Genomic DNA, 20,137 nt, shown 5'->3' on the forward strand with positions numbered 1-20,137 from the left:
TAGTAGGTGCTCATTAAATTTTCCATTAGCTTACTGCATGAGAAACTGAGAAGCTGGACATTTCAGGCATTGATTTATAAGGTGCTAACAGACTAGAAGATAGTGGTGTTTGCTCTTCTATTGACAAGGGAAGGCACAGAGAAGAGAGCAAAAAAAGTCTCCTGACATTCCTCAATAATGTTTTCTCATTCTGTCTACCCACTCTCCCTACGCTTATCACTGCTTGACTGCTAAGACAGCCAGATTTTGCCAAGGTAGGTCCCATGGAGATAGGTCCCCTTAGAATACCCTGAACTCAGGTTTTATTCCTGTAAGCAAGAGACTCTCCTCTTCTCATGACCCAACTTCATGCAGATACTTTTCCATTCCTTCTTCTACAAAGACTGGGAATCCCTTCAGCAAGTCCTATCACAAGCTCCTTACTAGGTGAGGGACAGTGCCATCTGCCAGCAGAGCAGCTCACCAGATTCATCCAGGCCTCCTGCGGCCCCACCTTGTTGTCTCTCAGAAGCTTCTTGTCTATGAAATGGCCTCTGATCATGTTTTGGTTTCTCTCTTCTGCTTAGTTTTCTCTTAAGTTTTCTTAGTTTCTATGATCTTCTTTCAATCTAAGTAAATTAGTCTTTCTCTCTTCATCCTATAAAACTGTCTTATCCCGAGCTAGCCTCCACCACACCTTCTTGGATTTGTGTCTCCCCTTCAGTTAGAAGGAAAAGAGAAAAGATGGGTTTTCCACAGCTAAAGGAAAGCTGATGGAGAGCAGTGCTGTTCTCACCTTGAGCTCACTCATTTCCCACTCTCAACTGGCCCTATTCAAGTTGCTGCAAGGCAGATGTAAATTAGACAAATGTATAAACTTCTAAGTTAAAAAAAGTAAAGATTGGCTCAGTCAGTTGGAACTATATATGACTTGGGCTGAGATCATGGGATTTATCCCAACGTGGACCACTTCATTTTGCTGCTTCAGAGCCATAGCCCGACTCCTGACCACGACTGGCCATCCTATAAGTGCAGGCTGCCAATCAGAAGGGGAACTGGGTGAGAGTATGGATGATTCAGTACAGGTCAGCCCCATTACTGAACTGTTCACCCTAATGATGGTGGGAGTTACATATTATCGTCATTGTAATACATTTTTAGAGGCATTTTAGAGACCAAATGGCACTAAATCAGGTTATAGAAGGAGGTGATGGCTAGAAATCTTTAAGGACATAAATCAGGCTTTCTGGGATGCCTAGAAACAGAAAGGTGGGTAAGGAAACATCTACAGAGATCTTCTAGCCTCAACCTAGCCTCTCTCGGATAGCTCCCAATTCAAGGAGCAGACCTGGGATTCTTCACAGAATTCCTAGAATCAGTCTCTTAGAGTTGCGTTTTGCTGGCCATTCTGAGAATTCAAGGTTGGTGGATGCCCAGGCTTGGCTCCTTTGATTGGTACTCCCTATCTCCTAGAGACCTGCTTCTGGGCTGTAACAATTGCCCTGTTTTCATTTCTGGACAGGACAGACACATGGTGACACCGCAAAGTAAAAAGATCCTGTGTGGGCCACAGGCTCCAGCAAAGCACACAAATAAAGCACATTTCAGTCAGTGAACACTTCTCTGCATACACAGAGAAGGAAAAGGGATACGTTCAGGTTCATAATTGATTTGGATAAGGATCATAGCCAGAAGGGAACTTGGAAATCAACTAGTCTAATCGCCTCATTTTACAGATGAGATAAACTGAGGCCCAGAGGGGTTAGGTGACTTGCCCAAGGTTGCAAAGGTAATAAATGGCAGAATCAAGATTTAAATTCATGTCCCATGACTCCATATTCAGCATTCTTTACAAAGCTGACTCATGGGATAGGTAGCTATATTCAAAAATAGTAACAGTAATACCTAACATTTATATACCATTTTAGTTGCAAAGCACTTTATAAATATTATCTCATTATTGTCTCAAAGTTATTTAGATCAGAAAATATGGAATAACCGCTAGGAACATCTACTTTGCTGTCACCCTGTTCTCCCTTCTCCAAACTAGGCACAAAGGAAGAAACTCTTAACAGTAATCAAATCAAAGTGTAGAAAACAATTAGCATCCCCTTCCCCAAGCTGAAACACAGCTATCTGGCTTCTCCTCCAATGGGGGTCAGCTGGCAAAGGAAAGCCCACGATATCTGCCTTCCCCTATGCCCAGCTGCACCCCTCTCCTCCCTCTTCCCCCGCACCCCCACCTCCATAGCCTGTGCTGTGACTCTTGAACACACAGAAGAGAGGGCTGAGTTGTGATGGGGTTAGGAGAAAACCCGACTATCCTTTTCTCCCATTGGGTGAAAGTCATTCATTGTTCAAAGCATGCGTTAGGTGAATTCTTGAATGGATATCAGCAGTTGCTATGACGGTATTTCTGGAACTGAAATGTCCTGTTCCAAGAATAAGAACTTAAGGAAGGAGGAAGGGAAGAAATGTCAGGAGAGAGAGCCAAGCCTTCAGCTGCTCTGACAAAAAAGAAGGTAGCTCTGGAATTAGACCTCGGCTTCAAAGCCAGGTCCTGGCTAGGCTCAAGGGGCCAAACAGCAAAGCGACCCTAAGCCCTTAAAATCAGTCCATCCAGATCTCAAAGGAAAGTAAGCTGTTGCTAAATTAAATTCTCTAGAAGCAGGCAGATTGTGTCCTTCACTCATTCTAGGGGATCACCTGAAGACAATCTTTCAAATAGCTTGTAATAACAACTGCCAACAAAACACTACACCATTTTACCCTTAGACACAAATCAAGTTGCATAAAAATTTAGTTCATTACATCAAAGTCTCATAAATTAAATTCATATATTCTCTCCTGCCCATAAATTCCACTTAGTAAAACCAGTCCAGGGTAGGTAGGTGGTGCAGTGGATAGAGCATTGGGCTTGGAATCAGGAAGACTATGTTCATGAGTTCAAATCTGGCCTCAGACACTTATTAGCTGTGTGACCCTGAGCAAGTCACTTAACTCTGTTTGCATCAGTTCCCTCATCTATAAAATGAGCTAGAGAAGGAAATGGCAAACCACTTCGGTATCTTTGCCAGGAAAACCCTAAATGAGGTCATAAAGAGTAAAACACAACTGAAAAAAACAAATTAACAACAACAAAACCAGTCCTTGGCACTTGATACTTCGATCATTCTAGGCTTCATGGTTTCATAGGTGTGAGTACTCTTCACTATATAGATCATAGCCTTCAGTGACTAAATAGCAGGATACATCTTCAGAAGGTGCTAGGACATATGGGTAAAGTATTGGCACTTAAGATTGGCACAAGTTATCTAAAGTCTGGCCAAGCCAGTCATCCAAGTCCAGGGATTCTCTCACTCTGGGACTTAGGTTATGAGTACCTCACTTGTAGTTTTGTACCAGCCTCACTGTGACATGGCCATTAGTCTAAATACATGCATTTTGCTTCCAGTCATGCCAGTCTGTCGATGTCATGACAGCAGTGGTTTGGTGACTCTCTTGTTAGTGTCAGTGGGGCCAAAGAGACCTTGGATCTAGAAGTACATCAATGGAGACTCTTCACTGAATTGCTGCCTCATCAAATGACACTTGGGCAAAGGGAAACTAAGCTGGCTTGATGTTTTCTCCCAGTGCCGTGAATTCTCTCTGTGTTTACGGAAACCATGATTCATAATGTAGTTTTCTGGCATTGCTATGGAACATACAGGAAACCTTCTCTTCAGAGGCTTCATTTATGCCAGCCAGCATGCAGCCAATATAGTCTGGCCAGGGATTAACAAAATGAGTGTGCCTAACCCTTTAGCTGCCATGGAAGAGGGGCTCTATAACCTTGGTATGCATGACACAGAAACACCCATAGGTGAGGAAAATGGCTCTCACCTTTAATGTCATTTCACATCCCAGAAGAACCAACTTCAGATGGCAATATTTGCATAAGTATTTCTTTCTCCCCCTTTAGAACATAAGCTCCTTGAGAGCAGGGACCATTTTGATTTCTGGCTTTGTATCTTCAGTATTGAGCAAAGCATCTGACACACAGTAGGAGCTTAATAAATGTTTACAGATTGATTAATTCAGTGTCCAGAACACAGTCAACCAAATGCCCTCAATTGCAGATGGCCTGTCTTCTTTGTGTTCAGTGGCTCTGTGTGTGTGTGTGTGTATGCGTAGACAGACATAGATTTTTTTTTTAATGTAACGAGGATCATCTGAGTCTTCTAAAGAAGGTCCTCAGGACTAGACCTAGGCAAAACTACAAAGCAGCCTGCCCCATTTCTTCAGGTGCCCAAGGACTTCCTGCTCTCCCCAAGCTCGCCCAATCAATCCCTATCAAAATCTGCTCTCGGGAAAGGACCTAACAAACTAATAAACTTCCAGTATGCCAATAGATCTGTGGTCTCATAGATGTGAGTACCCCTTTACCAGTACAGATTGCAATTTAATTTAATAGGCATTTATTAAGCACCTGCTACTATATACAAGACATAGCTCTACAAAAATAAAAGCAAGTTCCTCTTGTCCCTCATTTCCAGGAATTTACATTCTGATGGAACGTAATACAGATGTGTGAACACAAAACATATGCAAAGTAAATGAAAAGTAATTTCAGAGAGGAGGAAGGGGAGGGCCCTGAACACTTTTGGAAGAAGAGATTAGGAAACCCACCAAACAGTTTATTTGTCCCACCAATCATCTTTGTTCTCAGGTCCTACATTTGCTCCTTGGCCACTAGAGACAAAATGAGACTTGATCATGGGGTACTTGGGCCCTGACCCATTCCAGAAGAATCTCTACATCAAAGGTTCTTAACCCTCATTATGGCTATGGAGCTCATCTGGCAGTCTGTTGAAGCCTCTGGACCACTTCTCAAAAAACGTGTTTTAAAATGCTTAAAATAGAGAGGATTACAAAAGAAATAAATTATATTAAAATATGTTGTTCATTGTTGTTCAGTCATGTCCAACTCTTCATGACCCCACTTGGGATTTTCTTGGCAAAAATGCAAGAGTGGCTTGCCATTTCCTTCTCCAGCTCATTTTACAGATAAGAAAACTGAGGCAAACAAGGTTAAATGACTTGCCCAGGGTCACGCAGCTAGTAAATGCCTGAGGCCGGATTTGAACTCATGTCTTCCTGACTCGGGCCAGCACTCTATCCACTGTGCCATCTAGCTGCTCCATATTAAAATATGGTTATCAAGATATATATTTTTTAAAATAAGTTAATGGATCCCAAGCAAAGAACCCCTACCCTACAAGCTTGCTGAGTTAATTAAGCTTTATAGGATTTATCCAGCCTGGAGAGGGAAGAGTTTCAGCCTTACCTTGCCAATCAATTTTAGTGGCTTCCTATTGTGTCTAGGATAAAACATAGACTACTCTCTTTAGCTTTTAATGCCTTTACACATGACCCCAACCTATCCTCCCAACTTCAGTGGACTTTACTCTCTGTTTCACATCTTTTAATCTAGCCAAACTGACCTTCCCTCTGTTTCTCACCACACTATATCTTCAATTTCCATAGCCTGGCACTGGACATTTCCCATGCCTAGAATGTGGTCCCTCCTCACCTCTGCCACACAGCCCCTCTTCCCTTAATTCCCTGAGATGCAGCTCAAGTACCATCTTCTGCATGAAGCTTTTCTTGATCCCCTCAACTGCCGGTACCCTCCCTCTCAAATCACCTTGTATTTAACAGCTTTGTTTTTCTATTTATTAACTGTATTCTGCAGATATTTTCGTATGGACTTGTCTTCCCTATGAGGACATCAGCTTATTATGAGAAGGGATTGTTTCTTTTCTTTTTTATATATTTGTGTCTTCTGCACTTTGCTGTGGCTCTCCCTTGGCCCCTTCTTTCTGAGTGAGAAAGTTTACTTGGTGTGGCACTGTTCCAGTCAAGTCAGGGTCAGTTAGGCAGCACAGTTATTAGAGGGCAAGGCTTGGAGTCAGGAAGATCTGAGTTCAAATCCAACTTCAGTCACTTACTAGCTGGGTAACCCTAGGCAAATCACTTAACCTCTGTCTCAGTTTCTTCAACTATAAAATGGAGCTAATCCCCAGTAGCTGGGGAGCAGCTACTCCCCAAAGTTGTTGTAATGATCAAACAAGGTAATGTTTGCAAACTGTTTAGTATAGTGCCTGGCACATATAAAACTATGCAAATGTTAATTATTATCCTCATTATGAAATCAACCCAAGTCAGGTAAGGGATAGAGCAGGGCCAGGGCCAAGCTGGTGGTCATGATAATGGCACACTGACCCAAATCTATTACATATGCTGAATGAAGCACAGGCAGAGACAGATACAGGTCTGATAGCTGGAGTAATGCCAGTGCAGGTACGGCGGAGGCGAGAAGGATGTGAAGGGTATGACGTTCCCCTCCTACCTAGAAAGCCTTCGTTCTCTTTCCAGGGCACTGAATTTCCCAGCAAGTAGCCAGAAAATTTTTAGCTCCTAGCTGCAGAATCTAGCTAGTTTGACATTGTCAAGTCAACAAGCATTTTATTTAGCACCTACTATGCGCCCAGCACTGTGCTAAGCACTGGGGATATGATGAAAGTAAAAAACAGTCTCTGCCCTCAAGGAGCTCACAAGTCTATGGGGGAAGACAAAATGCAAACATCCATATGCAAACAAGAATATATTGAGGATAATCCCAGAAATAAGTCACTCAGGGATGGGAAAGGCGTCTGATAGAAGACAGGATTTCAGCTGAGATTTGAAGGAAGCCAGGGGCAGAGATAAGGAGAGAGCCAGTGAAAATGCCTGGTGTTGGGAGATGGAGTTAATAAGGAGACCAAAGTCACTGAACCATAGAATAAACAGCAGGGGAATAAAATATAAACTGGAAATAATAAAATCTAACATTTATACAGAGCTTTAAAAATACCATTTTATCTTATCCGGGAGGAACAACCCTGAGAGGAAAGGTACTATTATCATCCCCATTTTATAGTGGAGGAAACTGAGGCAGACAAGAGGTTAGGTGGTTTACCTGGGGTCACACAGCTAGCAAGTATCTGAGGCTGGATTTGAACTCAGGACTTTCTGACTGTGTTGCTGACATACCTCCTGACAGAAAATCTGTCCCACTAGACCTAAAGTAGAGTAATTAAGAATACTTAGTCCCATTATCTTGACCACTCACTCACCTCCTATAGCCTGTTGGTACCCTGCCCTACAGGAGGATACGGGTCTTTAGTGGTCCTGTAGAATTTGAGCCCTGGAACACAGAAATTAGCATTCCCGGTAGAGCTCACATTCTGGGAGCCAGTTGGGACAGGCCTGGGGCAAGCATCTGTCAAGGGCATCATGGCACTTCAGGCTGTATCCCCAGCAATGGGGGTGTACTGCATACATAGTACCCATAACTTGCTCTTCTAGAAAATGCTGCAAGGTTTGCAAAATGCTTTCTTCTCCACTCTTCAGATGACGAAGCCAAGGCTCAGAGAGGTTAAATTACTTTCTTATGATCACAGAGCTAGAAAATGTTCATTATTCTATGCTGCCTCTATAAATCATCTATACCTCATTGACTGGTCCTCCTTATGGTCACTGGCATGCTTTTGCAAGATGTCTGACCAAAATTAGGATTCAGCCTGTGGCTAGGGAGCAGAGCAAAACTTTGATTTTACACATTTATAAGCATAATCATAAGTATACATAAGTATAATCAGTTCTGTAAGTATATTCCATAAGAGCTATGATGATATGGGGATCAGACACTTGTCTTACCCACTGAACCGACTGGGCAGTAATTCACTGGCAGCCATTTCTAAATTTGAAGGGAACCAAAGCAATTACTGACACTAACTCAATCACCCAACAAGCCTTTGTGTCATCCCCTGTGTTAAGTGAAGGAGATATAAAGAAAAGGCCAAAAAAGCCTCCCCTCAAAGAGTTTATATTCGAAGAAGGGAAATAACTTGTATATAAATAAGCACACACAAGTTTCAGGGTGGGAGGTAACCCTGGGGGAGAAGGCTCTAGCAGTGGGATGGGAAGGTAGGAAGTGGTGATTGAGATGGGTCTTGAAAGAAGCCAGGGATTAGCATTTAGTAATAATTAAATCTGTCGCCTAGCTTCCCTAGTTTCCTCCAAGTCCCAGCTTCTACAAGAAGCCTTTCCCAATCCCTCTTAATTCTAGTGCCTTCCCTCTGCTGATTATTTCCTATTTATCCTGTATATAGCTTGTTTGTACCTAGCTGTTAATATATGGTCTCCCATATTATCATAAGCTCCTCAAGGGCAGGAACTGTCTTTTGGTTTTCTTTGTATGCTCAGCACTAAGCACACTACCTGGTACACAGTAGACACTTAATAAATGTTTATTGACTGACAAATTAAATGAAAAGAAAGCTTCCCTTTCATTTTCTTTCTCTTTCCCCTTAATCAATCCCTCTTTATATTAAATGGCTTATCTGCTTGCCCAGCTGAGACAGAGAATTCCATCTGACAGCCAGATGACAGATTCTGACATTTTCTCAAATCTGCTCACCCTCCCTCCCTCCTCTTTCCTTGTTTCCTTCCTCCATCCTTCTCCTCTCTACCCCCCTCCCCTCCTCTGGCATCCCTGATCTCACTCAGGTTCTCATAAGATTGCAGCCAAGTAACAATGAGTTATCTATGGTATTCCTGTGGTCAGATCCTCACCTTCTCTAAGGGCTTTCCGACCTTCCTCATAAAAGCTGTATTTTGATATTTTGACACCTACACAGCTTTCCCACACACAGATCCCCATACCCCATGCTTCGACACCCCTGGGTACTCATAGTGCCTTTTCTCATCATATTATGTCCCCCACAGAGATTTCTATGGTGCTCATAGTTGCTGGAAGCAGGCAGAGAGTGAAGGGGGTTGGAGAAGCAGTCAAAAACCCTCAGCTTGTGCCTGATGCATCACATTACTGCCCAGCCTTCTTTATGCTAACCATGCCATGTGAAATCTCTGATTTTCCACTAATTACAGCAATGGGGTGAATGCTAAGTAGGTTTGTCCTTAGCAGGTAGGAAGTCTGCAGTGCTGAGAGAGGGGGGGATGGGAAGAGCTGGTTAGCATCTGGGTTGGAAGATTTTTTTAAAGTGTTCTCTGTAATTATGTCTATTAATAAACACCAAGAAAACTTGCAGTAAGCATGTGCCTCAGCCTAGTACTGCTCTGTGTTCCTTAGATGGACCCACTAACATCAGGTGACCTTATTCCAGCCCCACGCCCCACCCCCTCACTGCCCCAGCCACAGAGCTGCCCATTTAAACCTTATTCCACACATTTTCCACCCCACCTCCAACTCCCTCACTTTTCTGAGTCTGGGCAAGATTCTAGGGAGAGGCTATATGTTAACTAGAGTTTCCTTTGGGCCAGGGCAATGGCAAGCAGTCCTGAAATTTCTCCTCTTCCTTGTGTGAGTGGCAGGGGCTTAGAAGGACCATGCTAGACTGGGCTTTATTAATTTGTCAAAATACTTCGGAGATACCTAGTTTTCCATACCTAAGGCCAGCAAGCAGGCTGTACCCTAAGGTTGGCATAACAATAATCCTTTGCGCTCTTGGAATGATCTCACCCTCCGGCAAAATGTAGTGCTTGGACTAGCACCAGGTATTCGCTGATGGATTTAACCCCGCCAATTCCCAGGGCCATCTATCATCACATATTCACAATCCCTGTTCCCTGTTTCTTGTCACCAACAGGTACTGTATGCCTGTTCACATCACAGAACTTTGATTCTACACCCCATAAGCAAACATGACCCCCCAAGACTTTAAACAACACTATTTCCATAGAGCCCATGGCAACAGTAATTCAAGACCAATAAGTGTTTATGTCATGGCCCAGCCCACTTGTGGTTTTTATGTTTATAAGACCTGCCTTTGGTCCAACGTGTTAAGCCCTCTTTCTTGGCGGGGAGGCAGGGGAGAGGGTGCAAATGTCATTTTCCTCACTCTGAAATTAATTAAACTTCTGTGTCCTGACTCTCTTGTCTCTAGCCTGGTCTGTTTCAGCTCCAGGTCAGAGGCTGGTTCTGGTCTGGTCGACAAAGTAAGCGGTGGGAGTTGGTTTTATCAAGAGCCTGGAGCTTAGGGAACCCTCTTTACACTGCAATTTCCATTAACATCCAGTAAGAAGCAGCTAACTAGAGCAGAAGATGGAGCAGTGGGCCTGGAGTCTGGAAGACATGAGTTCAAATTTAACCTCAGACACTTACTGGCTATGTGACCCTAGTAGAATCATCATTTCACTGCTGTCTGCCTCAGTTTCTTCAACTGTAAGATGGGAATCATGAGGATCAAATTATGATGGCACATAATAGGCTCTGTGTAAATGTTTGTTCCCTCTCTCAGTGGTTGGCCTGGCCCACTCTAAGGAGAAGAAAGGCAGGATGAAAAGCTTCAATTTCAGGAAACAGAACCTGACGTGAGCCTGGAGGGGGCGAGGGACAACATTAGGGCACACACAAGCAGAATCGCTTGACTATTCAACCTCAGAGGGACCTTGGAGGCCTTTGAGTCTAAGCTGTATCTGAACAGGCAGGCACATCCCTGACAAATGACTCTTTTCCATGTGCCTCTCAGAGACAGAAAAAGGCCAGCCTATGGTGAATTGGTGCTCCAGAGGTTTCAGCAGGATGCCTTCCTAAGTGAATGTTGTGGACTGCTATGGGGAAAGGCTTTTTATTTGAATTTAATTAGGAATTGTATCCTTTCTAATCTTATCACAAGTAAAGTTATTTTCATTGTATTTTATGGTCCACAATTGCCTTATTAGTTTCTAATGCCAAGCCGGAATCACTGGATTGGCTGGAGGTAGGCCTGATCCACAGCACTGAGAATAGTTACTTAACCTCTCAATGCCCCAGGCGACTCACCAGGAGGATCCATGGTAGACAAGTTGCTGATTTGTTTTTGTAAAGAAAGTTTGCCTCCCTAGGAGTTTCTTTGATCAATGAAGTTATAGGTCTGGGGAAAACAAACCCTTTACTATCATGTAACCCACATCCTTCCATCTTATCCATAAGGATATCATGTAATAGTTAAATTCTATGGAAAGATCCACAGATATTCTATCTATAGCATGACCTGTTTTGGGTACCTGAAAACCCCTTAGTTTGACCTTCTCATTTCAGGTGAGGAAATCAGTGCCTAGATGTCAATTTAATCTCTTGTGTTGGAAAGAGCACATGGTCAGACGATGACAAAGCCATGATAAGGACCCTGCCCAGTATTTTTACCCCAAACCATCATTGGCAAAGATCATCTATCCTCCCAGGAAGGGCAGCTGTCTATAGACCAGATGGGTCCAATAATTTTTTTAACACAGCTCCATTCTCTGGAGAGAACTCCATCTTCTCTTTCTTTGTCCCCGATACAGAGAGAGAAAAAGAGAGAGAGAGAGAGAGAGAGAGAGAGCGCTCAGGAGAATTGCAAAGGTGAGGGGAAAGCAGAACTTACAATGATCATTTGACAGACATGCCCTCGACAGAGTTCCGAGTATGAAGAGTAATGCATGTACACCACCCAGCTGCCTACAAAGATGCCCAGCCATGCCAAGAAGAGGTATTTCACCTTGATGCCAGGTAGACGATTCTGTAAAAAGAACAAATGGCATTTTTAATAGACAAAACTGCAGTCAGTTCTTTATTATATAGTTATGGATACCTTATTTAGAATCAGGGCCAAGTTCTCCTCCCTCACAAACTCCCAGATAACTACTACTCCTGCCCATCAGGGAAATAATCTGTAATGTGCAGGACTTTGCCTATTAGGGAAAATTTTTGTTTGGGGGGAGAGGAAGATTGGCTTGCCCTTGATGGAAATGAAAAAGAAAGACCTTCAGGATTGGATTGTCATTTGGAATCAGCTTCGGGTCCTCCCTGCTGCAGTAACTAGGGCAAACTGAGCTTCCCAGCAGTCTTTTCTCTGTGTAAAGGTAGTGGGTATTCACTTACTAGATTCCCTCCTCTCATCCCAATACATGAGGCCTGAGGGAATTATATCATGACCCAACTGGAAGCTAATTCCAGTCTCCAAATGCAAATCACCACATGCCATTGTGGGTCAGCCTTATCCCAGAAACTGTGTCCTACACTGACGCCTGCCAAAGGGAGAATCTAATTACACAGAGGGCTTGTCAAATGGAAAAGCCTCAGACTTTCTTGGACTGAAAGACTTCAAAGTCCTAAAGAAAAACCACCTCTGTTCTCCCAGCAGCACCTGGCCAAAGTATCATGTTTTGATGATGCCTGGGGCCTGGGCTTCCCCCCAGAGGGCTAGGGAACATCAGCTCCTTGACCTACCACCGGGCCCTACCTGTTCTGATAAACACAGAGCTTGGCTTCCCTGCCAATCACTGGCCTGATCTCTAAATCTTAAGGACGCATAAATGACAGGGGCAGATGGAAGAAATACAGCAAGATGATGTCACCCAAACCATGAGGTTCTCCCCCAAATCACATTCTGAGGAAGCCTGGAGGACTTGATGGCCAGCATGGGGTGGCCTGAAACCTGGCTTCTAGTTTCATTTCCCCTCGATTTCCTCTCCCAGCCTACCTGTCAAAAGCAGAATAAGATAGCTGGGGGAAAGAGAGGAGAGATCTGACTTTGAGCCCTATGTGACCCTGCACAAGTTCCTTAACCTTCTCTGTGTCTGTCTTATGGGGAAGTTGAGTCACTGCCTCCTCCTCCCCTTCTTTTTGGGGGTGCTGAGTCATCCCTGCCAGAGGTTGAAAATCAACATCTATGGGGATGTAGGAGATTGTAGATACAGGAAGTATGCTCCAGGAGCCCTGAGGGAAAGGTACTAGGTAAATCCCTAGCTGTATTATTTTCAGTTTCTGGGAGGATGTTAGCAGTCAAACCCACCCACCCCCTCAGCACAGGCAAAGATGTGTGTAGGTTAACAGAGGCAGTGTGTGCCTCCAACAGGCAATGGCAAAGGGTGTCCTGTGCCGAGCAGCCTCTTTTGAAGCTTCTCAGAATGCCACTAGGATTCAATGCACAGTGCTAATTGTTGTCCACAGCCCCATCATCTCTATGAGCATTTACTCCTGTTTCCCCACAATTCTGTCCTCCCAAAAAACAGGAAAGCAAGAAATATGGAGGCTTAGGGGGTTAGTGACACTTTTTTATTTTTTTGGTGAGTCACAATCTGACTTCCCACTGGCTAAAAACAATGAGCTGATAGGGTGGAGCAGGGAGCTAAGTGCCCACAGTTTCACAATGTCTAAGAACCTTGAATGCTGTTATATTTACACTTTCTATCCAGTGGTATGCTGCTAAATGTTTAACAACTGGCTGGGGGCAGGGGTGGTGGTGGGGGAGTAAGGGTGGAGGATTGTATACTCAACTCACTTTTAAATTTAATTTACATTTTTAACATTTTCTCCATTGCTTTCTTAACTCTAAGCAATCAACAAACCAATAAATCAAGCCCTGATTTGTAGCATTTGTCTGTTGCCACAGTGTAAAATGCTTGCACTGAAATTTTAATAATCAGCTTTCAAAAGCCTCTATAAGCTGCCTACAGCACATCACTGCTTCTATCCTTTCTCACTATGTAAGAGATAGAATTTTCTGTTAAGGATCAAGTCCTTCGATTGCATCAGAAGACAGAAATATAGCAGTTTCCATTTGCCCAAAGTAGCTATTTCCTCTTTGAGTGCCTTCCCACTGAGGGATATATACAGTTTATCTAGTATGTATCTTCTTTGCACATAGCTGTTTGCTTATTGTCTCCACCATTAGACTATGAACTCCTTGAAAACGGGATACTGTTTTTGCCTTTCCTGGCATCCTCAGTACTGAGCAAAGCGCCTGGCACTTTAGGTACTTAATAAATACTCAGTGACTTCACTTAACTTTTCTGAAATTATCTGGCATTTTAGGTAAAAGGAGGAAAGAACCCTTGACTGGGAAGAGAAGACATAGGTTTTAGTCCTAGCTCTACTATTATCCTCCCATAGGACCTCGGAGAAGCCATTTTTCTTCTTTGAGCCTCAGTTTCCCTGACTAGAAAATGAGGGGGTTGGATCCAATTAACTAACTATCACTCACAGTTGGTAAGTGTCCCTTTGGACAAAAGGGGCACTATGTCCCTTTGTCCACAAAAGCAGACAAAACACTCTGCCCATGAAGTCAAATGAATCCTGGGAAATATCTGTGGGAAACTAGGGGGAAGAGAGGCTTAATAGGATTTTATGTGGAGGAGAAAGGGTTCCTTTTATTTCTGTTGTTTTCAGTGGCTCGTCCTACTTCAGAACCCAGGAGAAATGGGCCACTATGCACGGTGCATCTTGACAAACTGACTAATATCCTGGGTCAAAGAGAAGCTGCATCTTTACGGACAGGCACAATGGCAAGTAGGGTTTGATTGACATCAGAGTGCCAGCGCTTTTAGGTGACTAGGACAGTTCTCATCTTTATGCTCCACCCCTTCTAAAACCAACCCCACATTGCGCATTCACAGACACCAGATGAATGCCTATTAAACAAATGAATGAGATTCAGGTTTGAGGAAACTGACCAAGGAGAAAGGAGCTAAGCTGACCTGCCTATGGTTATTGTGAACAATGCCAGAGAAGAACATGATACGAGGCAAGCAATGGGAAGGGGTGGCTAATGATACAGAGCAGAGAAAAGCCAGCCATTTCATTAGAGAGCAGGCTTTCTTCTAAGGAACGTGGCAAGAACCCCGGTGCTGCTGAGATTCAAAACTGGGCAGACTGGGGCCAGGAGGAAAACCTATCCTGGGTCAGAGACTCACACAGCTTAGATCTGCACTCCCTCCTCCTGGGTGGGCCAGAGAGAGGCCTGGAATTCAGCCCCTGGTGGTGGTCAGAGCTCTAAAGGAAATGAGGGGAATTTAATATTCTTGGTTTGTAGCTTCTTCAAAGACACATGTGGATGTTCCTGGGGGCCCCTGCTTGTACCTCTTGCCTGTGTTGTGGAGTGACTTAGCACTAGGTGAGTGCTCAGTTTGCAGCCAGCCATAAAGGAGCATTTGTAACTGGGTAAAGGGATGGGGGTGGGGGAGTGTGGCTGTTTTCTCATACCATTGAACTGTATTTCCTGGCAGCTGGTCTCTTCTCTATCTTTTGCCACAGCTCTACTCCACCTGTCAGGCTAAGCACAGACCTGTCTGCCTTCTCAGTTTGGAAATGCTAAGGCAGGACTTGAGCATGGGAAGGGGTGAGAGGGTAGGGTGCTGCCCAGTCTGATGCTTGTGTATTTTCCTTATCTGCTTGTTTTTCCTGGTAGACAAGTAGCTCTAGCTGACTCAATTGAATCCCCAAGGCCTCTTCCTGACAGCTTGCCCTCAGTCTTTCATTATGGAGGCAAAGACTGAGTTAATTAGGCTTAGCCTAGGATAATCAGCCTGCCAAGCCTCTTTCCTCCTCCCCAGCCCTACTATCACTGAGGTGACACTACTAGCCTGGGAACACATTCCTGTTGTCTCAAACAGGAGGCTCAGGAAGCCAGGGTCCAAAGTGGCAGAAAATTGCAAGGTTTTAACTCCTCCAAGATCCTTGCTTCACTGGTAGACTGAGACTATGCAGATTCATATCCAGTTACATACAGCTTCCCTCCCAGCAAACAAGATGAGTGGGCAGCTCCTCAGAGTAATGCAAACAGAACTCTGTTCTTCCTGTAGCCTAACCTACTGGGGTGGGACTAGAGGTAGAAATACCAAAGGGATAAAGAAGCATACAACCCACATACCAAGAGAGCTCCTCTCCATGCCATTCAGGCTGCACAGTTGGCAACTCAGAGGCTGACAGAAACCAAAGGTATCAGAAATGGGAGGCTGAAATTGCCTCACTGGCTCTCAGGGCCCTGGAAGCTGTTAGACTCTTCATCTGCATAAGTAAGTGTCCTGGTGCTTACTCAGCCCTGGACACAGCAGGAGGCCTTTAAATGCCCATCAGCATCGTTGCCCTCGTCACCCTCTTTGACCTAGAGAAGTTTCATCTGCTCTTCAAACCTGGAGCTGGAGTGGGTTTTGGTTCCTGTGCTACGTATGTGTGAAGTGTTCCTATATATCTAGTCTTTTGACCCGTAATTCCCTTCCACCTGCTCTAAAGGCCAGCAGCTATAATGGTCTCCTTGTTCTTACACATAACAATTCATCTCTCCACTCAATGCCTTTGCCTTCATTGTCTGTGCCCTGGCCTGGATCTCCATCCTCACAACCAATTCTTAGAATCCCTGGCTTTCTTCAAGACTCTTACATCACCCCCTGTAGCAGGCCTTTCCAGGTCCCCCCAGCTGCTTACCCCTCTAAAGTGACCTTCCACAGACTCTCTGTGTACCTTGTGTTGCTATTGCTGTTCAGTCATTTGTGTGTCTGACTCTTAGGGACACCATCTGGGAGTTTCTTGGCAAAGATACTGCAGTGGCTTGTCATTTCTTTCTCTAGCCCATTTTACAGATGATGAAACTGAGGCAAACTGGATTAAGTGATTTGCCAAGGGTCACACAGCTATTAAGTGACTGAGGCCAAATTTGAACTCAGGTCTTTCTGACTCCAGGCTGGGTGCTCTATCCATTGTGCCACCTAGCTGGCCATGTACCTTTGTAGACCAGTTGTGTACATGCTACTTTCCCCATTAGAATATGAGCTTCGAGGCAGTAGGGGGTGCAGTGAGTAGAGCACCGGCCCTGGAATCAGGAGTACCCGAGTTCAAATTCCGCCTCAAAAACTTGACACACTTACTAGCTGTGTGACCTTGGGCAAGCCCTGCCTTCCCCCCTGCAAAAAAAAAAAAAAAAAGAGAGAATACGAGCTCCTTGAGAGCAGGGGCTGTTTTCTATTTTTTTCTTCATATCCCCAGTGCTCAGAACAGTGCCTGACACATAATGGGTGCTTAATAAATGTTTGTTGACTTATGAACCCAGCATAGACATACACATGTCATTTTTTTTTTCAATGGAAAACCTCCAAAGATACAGAGGTACAGAATGAGGCATTCATTTTGCACATGACCAATATGAAATCTTGTTTTGCTTGTCCGCATATTTCTTACACGCCTTTGACTTTTCTTTTCCTTCAATTAGGGGGTGGTACAAGAGATAGGGAAGGTATAGATAAGGTTCCCCCACCAAAAAAAAAGTAGAAAGAAAACAGAAGGAAAGTCATAAGGAATCACTGATAAAAGTAGGACAGCTTTGGAAGTTACTTATTGAATTTATTATATACTTGAAAGAAAGGTAAGCTCTACATAATAGAGACTTAGAGTTTCATGTGTAATCTTCTCTTGCTTCTATACTATAGTGTATATGAGAATGCACACTTTATTTAATGTTAGCTGTTCAGAATAAAAAAACAATAAAAAAAATTTTAAAGCCTGCAACCATATCTGCCCTCTCCCCAGTATTTGGGGCATCTGGAGCACAAAAGAGGGCCCCCTGGATCCCTCTATACCTCTGCCCTCTTCTCTTCCCTAACAGGAGAAGCAGAAGGAATGCTGGTCAGAATCATTCTTGCACTGGGTACTTCCCTCATGATCTGGCCCCTAAAGGGACAGTCCATAAAACATATTAGATTGAGCTTTTTCATTGAAACTGATTTTTGGACAATGTCCCTCCCCCAACCCTGCCTAGCTGGGTTGATTTCTGGCTATTTAGTTATCATAAGGATTCAAAGAGTAAAAATCAGAAAGCTTTAACCCTTTTTTGTGGGAAAGCACTAGATATCAGGGGATGTTTGTCCTCTCTCATTGTATATTCTACACCAGATCCCTGCAACACACAATCCACCTCTCTGTCAAACTTAGGATAAGTGGGAGATACCTCCTCAATTTCTGTTCTTTACATACCTCACAATTATTTTCGCAAATCATTTTCTTTCTCTTCTTCCTCACCCATCAACATAGACTTGAACTCGGTCTTTACGAGCAAAAGTGCCCAAATGACAGCAGTTATTTTGCTGTTCCCTCCTGCTTTGCTCCAGAGAGTCTGTTCTTTCAATGCCACCCACAAGCTAAGCCAGAGGGAAAGGAAGAGTTAAAGCTTCCACTTGTACTTGTCTGTGCTAAAGGTCCATGCTCCTGCCTGGATGAAACATAACACAGGTTCCCTTTCTAAAGCAAGGCAGAAGGGAAGGCAGGAAAGCAAGTATGTGAGAGGCTGGGAGCATCTCTTGCAAACCTAGAGGACTCTAGGCTGCCAATGAATAGTTGTGCCCTTTATGCAGCCTGGGAAAGGTTATTTGACCTGGCAGGGGGCAGCATTTCCATCTTAGCCTGAGGTGTCTTTCCCTGTTTGTATCCAGAATCTAGCTCCTAAGTGAGGTACAGCAGAACTAGTCTGTGTGATGGCTTGCCGTCCTCACTCCTTGGCCTGAGAAAGAATCATGGTTGGGGTGGGGCTGGGCAGACTGGCAAAGCTACACAGCTTGGAAGAAGGCAGGGGGTATGAAGATTTTGCCATGGATGGAGAGTGGAGCTGAAGGGAGTGTAGAATGTACCTTCCTTATTCCCCCTTCCTGGAAAGAATAAGAACAAACAACTTTGGCCGTGCCCAATTTCCCGGGTGATACCAACTTGGGGGAGGGGGTGGGTGGGTTGGGAGGGTAGAGAACTAAGGATATCCTATGGTTGATTGATGACTTTCCCCTTAGCACAGCATACACGCCACAGAATGGCTCCAAGAAATAAAAGGAAAGTAGCCCATCTGACGGTCCTTTCCTAGCTGTGGCGACCCTTCCTCTTATGCCCAGAGCCGACCCCCTGACTTGGGAACCAGCCAACTACCCTTACCCCTCCCAAACTTCTGGCCACCAGCGTGCCCCTTTTTGCCTGGCCTTACCTGTAAGCCCTTGGTGAGTGGGCAGAAGAGAACCAGGTGCACCAGACGCCGCAACCTCCTCATCCTGGCAGGGACTGGGGCGCAATGCCCGACGGCGGGGGCAGGGAAAAGGCAATAAGAGGGCACGGAGCCCCCGGGAGCTGCCCACAGCTGGCCTGGGAGGCTCCGCTCGGCCCGAGGACTTGGATACGGGAGGAGGGCTCGGTGCACTTCGCCTCCCTTCTTCTGGCCGGACTGCTATCTTTCTGAGTCCCCCTCGCTCTAGGGAGCCCCGCTAGGGGTGGGTGCCTTCAGCCCCGGCTGGAGCTGACAGCCCCCAACCGCCGGCGCCCCCGCTCCCTCTTCATCCCGGCCGCCCGCCGGGGCCGCAGAGCGGGCACCGAGCACGAGCTGGCCGAGGCAAGAGCCAACGCCGCCCCGCAGCCCGGCGCGGCGTCCCCAGCTCCCCCACCGCTGCTGCAATACCGCTCGCCTGTCACCGGCTCAGCCACGCCGGCCCCCTCCCCGCCTCCGCATCCGAGCCGTTCAGCCTGCCCGCTGGCCCCTAGACCGGGCGCACGCCGCCGGCTCGGGCCGCGAGAAGCGGGGAGGGGGAGGCTGCAGCAGCAGCTGATGCTGCTACTGCTGCTGCTGCTACTGCAGGGGGATGGATGCCCCGACTCCCCGGAGCTTTCCAGCAGCCTGAGCCGGGCGCAGCGCTCCTGTTAAAGGGGAGGGAGTTTGGCAGCCGGGACTTTTTGACTGCCGACCGAAAAGGGATAGTGGGGTTGGCATGAGCGGAGCTGTCTGGAGGGAGGGTCCTGGGGCAGGGATTTGGCTATCTGCTTCTAAACCAGGTCTCATCGTCCCTTGGGTGTCTAGGCTGCTGAGGCTTCCTCCCCCTATCCCCACAAGTTTTGATTTTGCTGGGTGTCCTCAAGAAAGATCAAATGGCCCTGACCTTTTCATAGGACACTTACATATCAAAGGCACATGGTATAAGCCATAGCCTCCTTCCTTCCTAGTTTGAAGGTGGGTTTAAGGAAGTAGTGAAGCGACCAGCATTAGCATTGGATCCTTGCCCCGCCTCGCCCCTCCTTCGGCCCCCGGACCCCCTCTCCTGAGCAGCTTCTACCACCTGTATGTTTGAATGGCTACTATCATGGAAGAGAACTACATAAATGTAAGCAATTAATAATGTCATTAATAGCTTATTGCATGATACAAAAGAAAGAGCCCAGCATTCGGAGTCCAAGGACCAGAGTTCCATTTAGGCTCTTGGGCTACCTACCCCATGACCCTTCCTGACAAGCGTGTCTCTTCTGCCTAGGGTGAAAGAAAAACAAGTAATGATTTACCTTTGTATAGGCCTTTAT

General features: G+C 45.3%; 1 protein-coding gene across 2 annotated transcripts in view; it reads right to left on the bottom strand.

Moving 5' to 3' along the window:
- Positions 1-19,507, bottom strand: part of DIPK1B (divergent protein kinase domain 1B) — a 46,458-nt gene extending 26,951 nt beyond the window's left edge. The window contains exons 1-2 of one of the 2 annotated variants that reach the window (XM_036748037.1): positions 18,783-19,507; positions 11,430-11,564 (exon numbers count right to left, since the gene is read on the bottom strand). In XM_036748037.1, coding sequence (XP_036603932.1) covers positions 11,430-11,564; positions 18,783-18,845 — 198 coding nt within the window. In that variant the 5' untranslated portion in view covers positions 18,846-19,507. The remainder of the gene's footprint in view (positions 1-11,429; positions 11,565-18,782) is intronic. The other variant, XM_036748038.1, reaches the window with a different exon arrangement.
- Between the last annotated feature and the right edge of the window lie 630 nt (positions 19,508-20,137).

Source organism: Trichosurus vulpecula, chromosome 3, assembly GCF_011100635.1.
Source record: "Trichosurus vulpecula isolate mTriVul1 chromosome 3, mTriVul1.pri, whole genome shotgun sequence".
In the NCBI taxonomy this organism is placed as follows: Eukaryota; Metazoa; Chordata; class Mammalia; order Diprotodontia; family Phalangeridae; genus Trichosurus; species Trichosurus vulpecula.